Source organism: Gambusia affinis, linkage group LG04, assembly GCF_019740435.1.
Source record: "Gambusia affinis linkage group LG04, SWU_Gaff_1.0, whole genome shotgun sequence".
NCBI classification, from domain to species: Eukaryota; Metazoa; Chordata; class Actinopteri; order Cyprinodontiformes; family Poeciliidae; genus Gambusia; species Gambusia affinis.
This window is the reverse complement of record NC_057871.1, coordinates 7448301-7461950: the sequence shown is the minus strand read 5'-3', so window position 1 is coordinate 7461950 and position 13650 is coordinate 7448301. Positions and strand designations below refer to the sequence as shown.

The window sequence follows — 13650 nt, the reverse complement described above, 5'->3', positions numbered from 1 at the left end:
ACCCTATATGCCCATATGCATGCACTATGTAAGAAAAACAAAAACAAAAAATGACATCTGCTTCAGAGGCTTCATAAGACTAATATTCCCCAAAATGTGCTTTGTTAAAAACATTTTTTACACACAAAAGTCACACTTTTAGATCCGCTAATATACAGCTCTGGGAAAAATTAAGAGACCACTTAAAATGATCAGTTTCCTTGATTTTGCTTTTCATATGTGTTTGAGTAAAATGATCATCGTTATTTTATTCTATGAACTACTGACAACATGTCTCTGAAATTCCAAACAAAAGTTTGGTTTTCAGTGGGGTTCAGTGCAGTGGTCGCTTAATTATTTCCAGAGATGTACATGGCAAAGTTAGAAATTCACAGAAGCCTTATAGTTGAGCAAAAGTCAACAAAGGGCCACTTGTGCCATTTCAAAAAGTTGTTCAGTTCAGTTTATTAATGATGCTAAAGTTCAAATATTATGATTGTTCCATAATTCAGAGTTTGGGAGCGGCATGAGCAGGAGCCATCCTGGCTTTGAGGGGTAGCATGGAAACTTGTGGTAACTACAACTGCAACAAGTCTCTGCTGAGGAGGCAGCATTGTTCTGTCTTGTCTCAGAAGCCACACAATCATTATTTATCCACAGCGGCCTTGACTGCTGAGTGAATGTGTGTGGAAAATTGCCTGCATGTCTGATATCGGAGATGGCAGATAGTCAAACATAAACAGCTGTAGAAAGTAGACAAGAAGCCTTGAGTCAGACACTCACTGAAAAAACATCACAGACTCTAGGTAGCCTCTATGCCCTCACTTAAGTAAAGCAGTAAAACTTTCCCACCTGTTCACACAAACATGCATATTTCATCAGTAAGGAATCATACGGACATTAAGAAGATCAAACAGCATTTCGATGTGTTGAGTACAAGCTGTTACTGCACAGCAAAAGCATGACCGTGTGCAGGCCTCTGTGATACGTTTGAGGTGATTAATGACACCAGCATGAAATTTAAAGATCGCTGACAGATGTTTGTGTCTGTGCAAGCAAGCACAGGCTGAAGTTGAACGAATGCAAATTACAAGAGACGTTCATTTCTGCCATATTTGGCTTTGTAATATAAAAGGCACAAGAATTTTCAGACGATGTTTTTCTTTTCAGGGGCCTTCCACTATTTAAATTATGTCATTGTGCATAATTAGTGGTTTATTTTGTTTTCATTTATTAATCTATACTTTCAATCAAACAGATTACTTAATAATACTTCAATTCACATATTACTGTTTCATATCAAACTTTGTTTTTTAGTAAAAATTTTTATTCTGTTCTTGTTATTTTTGATATTTGTTTATTTATTTCTGATTTATAAAACAAACCCAAGTCAGTTGTGGCTTACACGCAGCATTAGCTTCTCGTCGTTCCTGGGTGAACATGAACGTAAAAAGGTTTGACACCAGCTAAGCTAACCAGCTAAGCTAAGGAAAAAAAAGGCAGGTTCAGTTCATCCATTAAAAGCCTGCTCTGTTACATTCAACAAGACACGTTACGTTTAATCATTAAATAATAACATGCTTTCATTCGGCATAGCTGAATATCATTATTTTTTATATTTATTTATTTACACAAGATTATCTGTCTAAAGACTTGGCCTTTAGACAGAGCCAAGTCTTCACTTGTGTCATTGTTTATGAAGGAACTTGAGACAAACTGTTCTACACTTCTACACTTATTCATGAAACTGACCTGTGTCCCCCCAGCCTGTAATGTGACAGTTGCTGGCCTGTTTGAGCACTTTCTCTTTCCTCATGGGCAGGCAGGCGGGAAGGACATGACGGCTAAATGACACACACTCCCCTGGTGCCTGGCCCACCGCCCCTGGTGACAGGCGAACCAGGGCCAGGTCATAATCATTGCTGTGGGAGTGGTAGTTCGGGTGCAGGATGATTTGATCAACGCCATACTCCTCTTCATACTCCTCTGGAACAAGGGAGTGGTAGTCCCCGAGTCTGACTTTATACTGCTTGGTGATGTTTCCATACCTGTGGAAATCAAGAAAGTGTTAGTTTCACATTTTACGTTGCCACCTAAACTTTAAGTGTATTTTCTTGGGAATTTATGTGAAAGAACACTACTCTGTGTACAATTGGGAAATAGAAGGAAAACGATCTATCACTTTGAATATGCACAGTGAAGCAGTAGTTATGCCTCTACCAGATTTGCACAACTAGATACAAAAATGTTTATCCATTATACTCTGCTAAATAGCCCAATCTGAGTCAGGTTGGATGAAGAGTATCCAACCTCTCACCAGAAATTATCAGTTACCACAATAGGATTTAGGTCTGACTTTGATGGGGTCATTCTAAGATCTCTCTATTTTTTTCCATCGACTTTGCCAAGCTTTCCAGTCTCTCCTTAAGCAAACCATTTGCACATTCTGAAATCATATTTCAACATTTTAGTGCATCTACCTTTTTGGTAAGAAAAGATTGCACACTTTGTAGCTGTACCCTGGGTTAAACAAACTGATTAAATAGCACAAATTTGTTGCTTTGTGCCTTTGCTGGTTTCATGTGACTCATCATCATAATGTTCTCACTTTATTTGTAGCTGTCAGGAATGTTTGGCTTTCTCGAAATGAAATGGCAGAGACGGAGAGTGGAGCAGAGTGAGCCAGGGACAGTGAAGGATGGAAAAGAAAGAGGAGACGAGGAGTGATAGGAGCAGGCCTTTAGACAGAGCCAAGTCTCCACTTGTGTCCAGTTACACATGGCAAAGTGTTTCCGGAAAGATCTCTCAACCAGCGAATGCCAATGTGCAGAGACACCACTGGCCAACCGCATAAGGCTTAAGTACATTCAAATTTGCAGACATGCACAATCTTTGGAAAGCTAATAGTGGTTATGAAGTAATAAAAGATTCAAGATCCTTCCTAAAAGCAAATCTACATTTCACTTCATGATCTTGTTACTGAAAGTATCTCCTCTATTACTGCTGGCAAAAGCTCTTTGGAACAGATACAATGTATAAATAGACTTAGTGTGTTGGCTGCATGTGACCACTGACCTCAGATCAGCTTTTACACATCTATTATTGCTAGAGGTCTGGTGAAACAATTTTCTAACTTCAGCACAAATGAAACCTATGTTGTTATACATTTTTGTTTTTGAATTTATGAGTGTTTGTGTGGTTTAGCTTATTTTAGTTGTTACCACTCATAGAGCTTGTGGCCAAGAGTGATAGGTCCTTTTTTTAGCCCTTGCACTCTGAGGAAGACTGTTACAAGCTGTCATTTGTTTGGAGCATGAAAGAGCAACATGTGATCCGACTACCACGACAAAACACTTTGCAGACTAAGTATCATGTTAAGAACAAAAGAAAAAAATTAAAAGCAAGAGAGCACAATGAGATTAGATATAAGCGTTTTTATGGTGTACCTTCAAAGTGTGGCTTTAAGAAAGTAGCTACTCCTAAACTTGCCCACATCTGCAGTGAAAGCAACACAGTGTTTCCAAACTGATCAGTATCCCTTAAACTTTTTCAGATTTTATCACTTTGCCGCCGGTTTTCTTGTAATCTTTGAAGTAAAGTGTCCCCCACAGAATGATATTGACACCATAATGTTATGTTGGCTGATACAAAAAACATGATGCAGTGAAGTCAAAAGTTCCTATTGTGGTCTTTGGGCTCCCTACTTAAATGTCACATATGCCTGTTGGAAGCTGTCATAGCAGCTTCCAACAGTCGACATAAACTATGAGAAGCGAAAGATTTTCAAAACTATTTAGACAATAACCCATGGGTGTCAAACTCCAGTCCTCAATGGCCGCTGTCCTGCAAGTTTTAGATGTGCCTCTGCTGCGCCACATCTGACTAGAATAATTATGTAATTAGCAAGGCTCTGGAGAACTTATCTACCCCAGGAGCAGGTAATTAACCCTCCTGTTATGTTGCGGGTCAAATTGACCCGTTTTATTGTTTCATTATTTTATTTTTTTTTCAAATACTTGAAAGTATTTTTTGTATCAAACTTTTTCTATTTGTCTTAATAGGTGCACTCTGCATATACATTTGAAATTTATTTGTTTTACACATTTGCACAAAAGTCAATGCAGAGAAAATAATTGACTAGTCGACTAATTGGTGCAACCCCTACAACCTTCTGTATTTTATATCAACACTGGTAAGGATCTGTGAAAAAACAAAACATCTTCTATTTTTAAAGAAACTCCAACATTTGTTTGAGTTCATTTGTTATAGGAGAAAATAATCCCACATTGAAGAAAATATATGTACTGTATATTAACTGAAAATCACCAGTCAACCCACTCAGTTTGTAGAAAATAAAAGAAACAGTTACCTTTGACCGAAGTTAAAAGTAACTTGACAAGTGATGAGCTTTTAATTCAATTTCAAATTTGATTGGGTAGAATTGTAAGCCTACGCAGAAACCTATTTTTCACTCTTCAAAATAGGAAAGATAAAAGAACATAGCAACCTAAGCCAGTTTATATGTACATTGCAGTTACCTTAAAACACGCTTAAACTTTTTCACATTTTATTACCTTAAAGTCAAAAGCCTGAATGTTTTTATTTTAAGCAAATGTGATGTTCAAAACTTACCTTCTTTAATTTTTTTTCTCAGGTTTATTCCTGCCGTGTTCCTTGGTCATCATTATGCTGTTTGCTCACTAACCTCTATTTTCTTATTGCAACTCCTGAAAACAATCAATGGTACTGAATCCAAATCAGGAGTTTCAGATTAAGTTTCGTTCCACTTTATATTTATGCACAACTTTGTTTTCACTCCATGTGTAATTCAATCTAAATACTTGATAGTCTGTGGTTCTACTGTAATTCAAAAACTTAAAACATGAATGAGATTGGATTACAACCCATGTTTATCTGGTTACCACACGATAAGGTAAGCTTACTAAAAAATGCAGCAGTATGTTCTTTTCAGTGTGAGATTATTGCACTGTAGAAGAAGACATATTTCCTGCAAGGACTTTTTTACTTATTCACAATGGAAACCAACAAATGTAAATGCTGCTCACTGTTAATCATTTCCGTCCATCCTGAACTTTTATGAAGTCTTATATATTCTGTGAGTTCAAAGTGTCCTTAAATTGCCACACAAATGTTCTTTATGGTGTTTTTTATATTGGGAAGTAAAGAGCTTTTAATGAAAAGCATACATCTGACTGTAAATGTAAGTTCAGTTTCTCAGGGATGAACTAGACTTGTAAGTGGAAACATCTGAAATGTGGAAAAATCAAGATTTATAGCGGTGGAGCGTCTCATGTAGCAAGTTGTGGTTCTACGATTAACTGCAATGACCTAACCTGAAACCCAAGGAAACAAAAAAATATTTCTCCTAAAATACATCTTAGCATGTACTTTCAAGACAGTAACTGCAGATTCTGTGGTTAGTCTTCCTTAATCCTTATTTACTCTTTAGTCATTGCTTAGTGATTAGTTTTATGTTTCTGGGACCATGTGAAGGATCCTGAACCACATGTAACCTTGCTTCCTTTCACCTGTGTTATGCTACAGCCAAATCACCATCAATTATCCTGAAACAGTGTTTAACAGCCTGTGGAGTTAGTTTATTTGAATTTAGGCCTCAGTCATCAACCAAAGGCCAAACCTGCTAAAGTCAATGTATGCAGAAGCACTGTCACATTTACCTCAATTAAATTATGTTTAGGACTTTAATAGAAAATAGCAAGCATTATAAAGTGTTTGTTTTTTGACCTTTTGAAGCAGTGTGCTGAGGTTAGGACCCAGCATGTGTCAATGAGAGTCCCACCACAAACCAGCCTCCCATCTCCTCGAGATCCTCGCAAACGAATGGCAGCCTGCCAAGGCCAGCCGCCCCTATAAACACAAACACACACAAACACTTCCTTATCACTAACAGAGCAACTACACAATTGAAAAAAAGACAAAGAAATATGCAGGGTTGCATTTAAGATAAACTGAGTTCCATTTAGGCAATGCAACAAATTAGAATTAAATCAGTGCATGTGGCCATTCCACAGATATATGTGTAAACAGAGACACAAACAGAACGCCATTATAGTAACATGAGCACATGATTCATGTTTGTTTGGAGGGGAAACACTAACATGCCTGTCAGAAAGAGTTCACAAGAGGCAAAGTGAAGTATAAACATGCACTTCTGAACCACAGTAATAAAAAGACAGGAAAGGTTCACTCTGACATCTGCAGAAATATTGTAGATTTACCTTCATCTATGTGCCGTAGGTTTCTCAATCTATTCTGAATAATCCTTTTGATTTTTTAAAATTATATTTGCCTTTATCTTAACAACTCTTTCTGCAAACAATTTTTCTGTTTTACTCTGTAGTTGTATCATACAACTGAGGAATTAAGAGAAAAAAGGAAATAAGAATAATTCAATAAATCTAGCAAAAGCTTGAGAAAAAAATCATTTGATATGTGGCAACTGTATGAAAGAGATAAACTTCAAACGTTAAAAAATACGTTAATATTAAATTAATCTGATTCTATTGTCCAGATATTTGGACATTCATTGTAAATTATATCTTAACTTAAATAATAACGAATATAACCAGCAAACTTCTTCCATACTTTGTCTTGATTTTTTCAAACAAACCAAGGACTATATACATTTAAAAAACATTTATATAAAAAAAAACATTACAGCTATTTCCTGACTTGTCCAGGTACCTTGTTAAAAAATCTGCCTTCTCTGTTGCAATTAGTTTAATATTTAGGAAAGGACAAAGCTCCCTCTTAAGGTAAAGAAAATTTTGTTCATTGCGCGACTTATTAGTTAATCAAAAACATAGATCAATTTAGCTCCGACCCATAAAACCCAGAGTTGGAAACATATTTTACCTTGTATTTTACCTGGTATTAATTTGCGATGCGTAAACTTGAAATGTGGTAATTTTCTCTGACTGGTTCTCTTTGTTCTGTTATTAATCCCATCTGTCCCCTCCATCTTACCTCAGAGAGTTTTCTCCTCCTATGATCCGGCGCTGGCGAGTATGTACGAGACGCAGACCGCAAATTGAGCTGACAGGATCTGAGAGAGACAAAAGAGGAGCCACTGATTCTGTGTTTGAGAGAATGTGTGGAAAGATGATGATCGCTATACCATAAACTTCAGCTCGGATTTTCCTTTTGTTAAATATTTAGACAGGCAAAAAAAAAAGAGGTTTGAAATTCACCTTTTTGTACAAAATATGAAACTGAAATCAATCAGAAAAATAATTAATTAAGGATCCTTTTAGGAGTCTGAACATAATGAATGTTAAAATCTAAGCAGTGAGAAAAATCCTTTAGGGACTGGCTTTAACTATGGGAATTGTGCAGGCCATACCAGTTTGTCCAAACTAGCTCTTACTGCATGTGTGACAGACAGGATGAAACAAAAACATAAATTGACCATTTTACTATCTGGAGGACTTGCAAAAGTATTTGCAAGGCCATTTAACATATTTTATTGGGGCTTTATGTTATAGCTCAACACAAAATGGGTCAATCATATATTGCACTGTTCGGTCCATCATCAGTAATATGTATAAGATTTTTTTTTACTTTTATTGTGTTCATCTATTAAATGAAACCTGTATAAAATACACCAAGATATTTGTCTTTCCAACATGATGAAACTGGAAAAAAATGTTTTTTTCGTCTGTGTTCACTCAGAGAATTTCGGCTTTCTGCTGAGCAGATCACCCAGCTAGTTTTCTTCAGCCATGTCTGTGTTTACTGCACAAGACAGAATGGCAGTGTTTGCTAAACACATTAGAGTTTCTGTATGATTCTTCACATAACTCAAATAACTTTATCTTGATAATTTGACTGACCTTTGACCTCTCTGTTGCTGTGCTGCGATTCTCCGTAGTCACAGATGACCCCGGCATCCTCGCTGTGGCGGCAGTTGTGCATGCCGGGCTTCTGTTTGATGCAGTCTGCCAACGAATGCTCCTCACCGTTACACTTCACGTTGTCGACGTGAATGGGACCCGTCCCTTCTCCAAAGTACGCCATCACACGAGCCTTTGCAGCACCACTGGAAAAAACAGACTTCATGAAACCGATGCAACCAACAAAAAAATTTTGCAAAACGAAAACAGAAATAAAAGAAAACTAGGTGTTGACGACACAATGAGTTGGATGAAATAGTGTGGTATTCCTAGGTTGTGATCCCAACTAGGTTTAACACTTTGACAGTTTGATCTAATACACAATGTGAAATCAGGAGCCTTTAGGCTGTGGTTGTGAATGTATGTTCTGTAGCTGTGATTTTAATTAAGATTGAAAAGATAGCTGAAAGAGATTTTCTTATGTTGCGTCCCTGGAGTTTGGTGGGTGACAAGTCCTGTAACTCCAGTCATCCATTGGGGATCTGATGTCTCTTACAAAGTCATCTTGTTATGCATGTGTGTCTCAGACAGCTCCCCGAGCAATGCTTAGCATGCAGAGGGTGAACCTTCATGTCACTTGGAAGCAAGCCTAGAAACTGACATCATGCCTCTTTTGTGGGTTTCTCTAACTGCACACACATGTGTAATTGATAAAGTAGAATAAAATCTGCTTTCGATGGAAACTCCACGCTATCCATTGAACAATGTGGACACCTTTCTTTCCAACAAGCATGTTGGTTAGAACATCTGTTTTAAAAATTGAATGGGGAAGTGAATGATGAAGTCAATTTGAAAATGGGGGTTGATGAGTCGAAGACATCTGTGATAATGCAATAAATTCATGAAGTCTTCCAACCAAAATGAATTAACATCTATCGTGGAAACAAAAGTGAGTTAAGAAAGGTTTCTACATGGTTTACTAGTGTAAAAATAAATGGTAAAAGAGAATGAGACCAAATTCATTTTGGGTGTATCTTATAAAAGACCCTTCAACAACAGAGACCTAAATTCTAATACTTACAAAAATAGTAGCTTTCATCATCTTTCTATCAATCTGTTTTTTCTCTCCATACAGGGTCCTGCAAATATAATTACTGTATGCATAGTAGAAAACTTAAAACATTTTGTCTATCAAATGTTGTGTGAGGCAGAAATGCTTTTGAGGTAGATCTCTACAAGTTTATCATATTTGGTGGCTGAGGTTTCTGCCCATGTTTCTTTACAAAATAGCTCAAATTGAGTGCAATTATTAGATGGAGAGTGAGCAGCACTTAGATCTTGTCACAAATTATCAAATGGATTTTGCAAGGCCACAAAGTTCATTCTCAATTTCATCTAACCAGAGGACCTTCTTCCACATGTTTGCTTTTAACAGTGAGTTTTTTCTTGCTACTCTCCATACATACCACATTTTGTGAAGTCCAACTTTTAAAACTCAACTCCAATGTGTTTAGTTAAAAACATGAAGCAATAAAGTGATAAACATTACAATGTGTCTCATCTTGTTTCTTTTTTTTTTTAATATAGGCATAAAAATTTTGCTATACATTCCATGTTGATTTACATTTTACAAAATGCTCCAACTTTCAAAATTCCACATAAAAGCATTTTCATATGTATATCAATTCCCTACACATCAAGATGCAAGTTTACAATGTGTGCATATTTTATGCCTTAGTCCCTTTAAAACTACTTTTCTTACATCTAGGGACCTCTGTGTAATAATCTGTCACCACACCCAGCATGACACAAAAGGCAGAAACTGAAGTGGCTGTTATACACCTTCAGCTTTCTGCCTTTAATTCTTCCAGAGTTATGCTCTCCAGATGTTGTATTGGAAAAAAATATGTCACAGCAGAGTGTAGCTGCAAGTCCTTTTTATTCTTTTAATGAGTCAGGAAGAATGAAATCCTTTTGTTGTTGTTCAGTTCTCCATTGCTGCTTCTTTGTTTCTCAAAAGGAACAAAGATGCTTGACAAGTAAGAAAAATTATAACATTGGTCATTTGTTAGCCCTGGCAGTTTCTACAGTGCTTTTTTGTCACACATATTTGACCTCATCAAACAACACAGATAAACATAACCTGATCAAATAAAAATAATAACATTTCAAAAGCTGAGTACATTTTTAAGGGAAAATGCCCATTAAATCCACCCACGTCCTTCATTAGACACTAATTTGACCTAAAATATATACCATCCTAATTTAATATTAGTTGAAGGATTTTTTTTTTTTCTGCTGATTTGCCTTTAACTCAGTGTGAACTATCCATGATCTTTTGCTTATTCTGGGGCCAGCTTGGGGGGCCAGCAACCTGGCAGCAAATGCCAGACTTCAGTCTCCCGAGCCATTTGGTCCAGCTCCCAAGTGGCCCGAGTGGGAATGCCTTGGGATTCTCATTGCATTCCCTTCAGCTGGACTGGGAATGCTTATTGATTCCCAAGGCATTCCCAGTCCAGCTGAAAACCATGGTCCTCCCAGCATGCTCTGGAAGCAGCTCTAGTAAGCCCTAACTCACCAAGTTAGATGTAGGTTTTAAAGACCTACCTCTTTGTAGGTCTTTAAAACCCAACAAAATAAGGAGCCTAGTTCCTTTTTGTCACAGGTCAGGCTGGAATTTTACATATTTAAGTGCTGTGTGTGACAGTGACACTTCTAAACGACAAGCAGTCTGTCTTACTTGAGTAAACCTCAGGGGATTTCATGATATGGTGTTTATAGCCTTGTTTCTAGAAGTACAAAGCTGTCATAGAGGCAATTTCCAAATATCAATACCTGTAGCCCAGCTGCCTACACACCACCTCAGCATCTTGATCAGTCCATCCATCATCACAGACAGTCCCCCATTGTCCAGACAGAAAGAGCTCAACCCGACCTTCCCTGGAGCTTTCCCCTCCCACAAGCCGCACAGGGATACCTGGAAAAAAGGACACAAAGCAGCTCTATTAAATCTAGACTGATTTATGACCTAATATAAAAAGACTATAGACTGTTTTAGCAAACATTACAAGGTATTGTAAGGACAGGATTTCCAGTAAGGAACCCAGTATTTTCACACTTAAAAAGCACTTTGGTGATAGCAGGAATAATAGTTCTGCTGACCTTAAATAGTTTCTACATTTGCCTTAATTTAGGCTGTGACAATGACAAAGATTCATTTCTATTTGCCAAAGACACTCCAAACAGAGTTTGGGAAGGTTCAAATGAACTACTCATACATTCCTGACAAACCTGATCCTCCAGGGCAGAACGCTTCTGTAAAGGCAGCTTGAGCTGACACGCACTTTACAGGGCAGCAGTTGGCACACCTGTCTGTCTTCTTACAGAAATGTTAATTGTGTGTGTGAGCATGGAATGGGAAACTCCCAAAGTCTTTTCAGTCTGTGACGAGTATTTATTTTCCTTTGCTCTCTGCTCTTTCCTCAATCGGTCTTGTTCTGTCTTTCTCAAAAGTTATTCACACACATGTACACACACGCAATCTTTCACATCAATCAGAGTTTTATGTTGACTGTTACTTGGTGAGCACACTTGCTCAAACATATGCACATACATTGATGCCATCTGAGTAGTCACTAATGAGTTTTCCATGTGGAGATTTAACCTATCAGTTTACACTCTTACTAAGTCTAAGTTTGGACAGACTTTCTGATGTTTGCTTTGAGAAGAAATAGGTTGTGAGAATGTTTTAAAGCTATTGAACATGTGCAAGCTGAATGTTGTAGACTGAGTTAAGTTCAAGGATAACACAAACTTTCTCTTTGCAGTCTTCATCATAACCGAAACAGAGTTTAACCTTTAAAAAAAAAAATCTTGTGGTTTCAGAGAACAATAGGGGTGAGAGATTAAAGCTGAGGAGTTAACTGTGGGAATGTCTGCTTCTCAGTCAGTGCTGGAGAATGAGGAAATTCTGATGTTTGTGCTCCTGCTCAGAAATAGAAACACTTCTATTGCTATTAACCAGGGATGGGCACTCCCGGTCCTCGAGGGCCGCTGTCCTGCAACTCGTAGATGTCTCCCTGGTCCAACACACCTGAATCTAATAGCTGAATCACCTCCCACGTACAGTCAGGTTCTCCAGAGTCCTGCTAATGATCTCATTATTTGACTCAGGTGTGTTGAAGTAGAGAAATATCTAAAAGTGGCAGGACACCGGCCCTCGAGGTCCAGGAGTGCCCACCCCTGCTATTAACTAACAAATACACACATTCATTTGTGTTTCCATCATTTACTAACTTAAGTCACTTTCCAAAAGATGTGATCCTCTCTGTTAATTTGATAGCAAGAGAGATCTCTCATCGTTTTTTTAATTAATGCTGTTGAGGAAAATATTGTAAATCATACAAAGAAACCTTCTGAGTCACAAATCTGAACATTTTGCAGTTTTAGCAGTAGGTGAATTTGCTTTATTATTAACTCTATTTCAAATCATGAACAAATGAAATACTGTAAATGCTTGAAACCATGACCTCAGAAGTACTAAAAATTTGCCAAATATCCAGAATAACTGGGTCTGTGCCTGGAAAATAATCTATTTAAAATAAATCTAAATTCCAAGAGTGATTAAATGGTGTCTAAAATTTTGAGCAAAAATTAATGAGACTTGTTACCATGATGAGTGTAAACTTACTTCTGACTATGTGTCTCAACATCAAAGAAAAAGTGACTGAAAACACCCAAAATACAAAAGAGTGCCACCATTCAGAAACTGATCAAGCTGAAATGACTGAACCACACTTCCTCCTTAGCAGTATTTCAGAAATGAAAGAAGTTCCCAAAAATTAATTCAACAAAATACAATATACTAAACTTTGTTTAACCCTCTCTCCACTGTATGTAGGCTCTATAAGTCGCACTCTACCTCTTACACAAAAAGGTAGAGGTAACACACCACCAACACAAAGCACCAATGTTCCCACAAAACTCTGTGTTATGATCTCTAACAAGGGTGAAAGAAGGAGAGGGTTCATAGCACTGCCTGGTTGGTCTGCTGTTAATTCATTTTCAAAATAAACCCAGACAAATCTCCCTGTGGCATGCTAGGAGAGGGAGAGAGCTGTACACATACCAACAAACACCCAAACATAAATATACTCACATACATATTGCACTTCTAAAACACATACTCAGTGAGGATTTCAGAGGCAGTTCTTCAGATTCTTTCCCAACACTACCTCCTAAAACCACATACTGAAAGTGCCATCTCTCTCCCTTTGAGCTTCATTATACTTTCATACAGAACAACCATGTGAAATCTAAATTTACTTTCTTATATTCCTTTCTAGGCTTATCGCAACTTTACTGGTGCCAGAAAGTTGCAGGCACCAACATGATTAACAATGCTACATTCAACATTTCTCCTTGTTTAGCTGCTTATGATACGTAAGCCTCTTCTGATCAAGAGTTGCAACTACATGACCACAAAGCTGCTCCAGTAGGTTGTAGAATAACACTGGTGCCGGGTACAATTTTGTCATTTTAGTCTGATGTGTGGAAACTCTGTGATTCCGCAAGGAGTGCTGAGAACGGTGAAGTGAAAGACTGCAGAGATTACAATGGATGACCTCGCCTTCCTTTTGTCACATTGAGACTGTTGCCTGTCCTCTAAGCAATCTAAAATCTAATTGTCTGCCAGTTCAGTTTTGTAAAGATCTTAGATCATATCAGATTGTGTTTTCTTTTCTAGTGAACTGCTTATGAGGAAATTCAGGTCTAGGGTGTCTGTAGATGATCTGGA

General features: G+C 37.5%; 1 protein-coding gene across 2 annotated transcripts in view; it reads right to left on the bottom strand.

The window, feature by feature from the left end:
• Nucleotides 1–13650, bottom strand: part of prss12 (serine protease 12) — a 31399-nt gene that overhangs the window by 2658 nt on the left and 15091 nt on the right. For both annotated transcript variants that reach the window (XM_044114890.1, XM_044114889.1), the window contains 5 exons: nucleotides 10689–10830; nucleotides 7854–8059; nucleotides 6988–7066; nucleotides 5746–5868; nucleotides 1732–2027 (listed from right to left, as the gene is read on the bottom strand). In XM_044114890.1, coding sequence (XP_043970825.1) covers nucleotides 1732–2027; nucleotides 5746–5868; nucleotides 6988–7066; nucleotides 7854–8059; nucleotides 10689–10830 — 846 coding nt within the window. The remainder of the gene's footprint in view (nucleotides 1–1731; nucleotides 2028–5745; nucleotides 5869–6987; nucleotides 7067–7853; nucleotides 8060–10688; nucleotides 10831–13650) is intronic.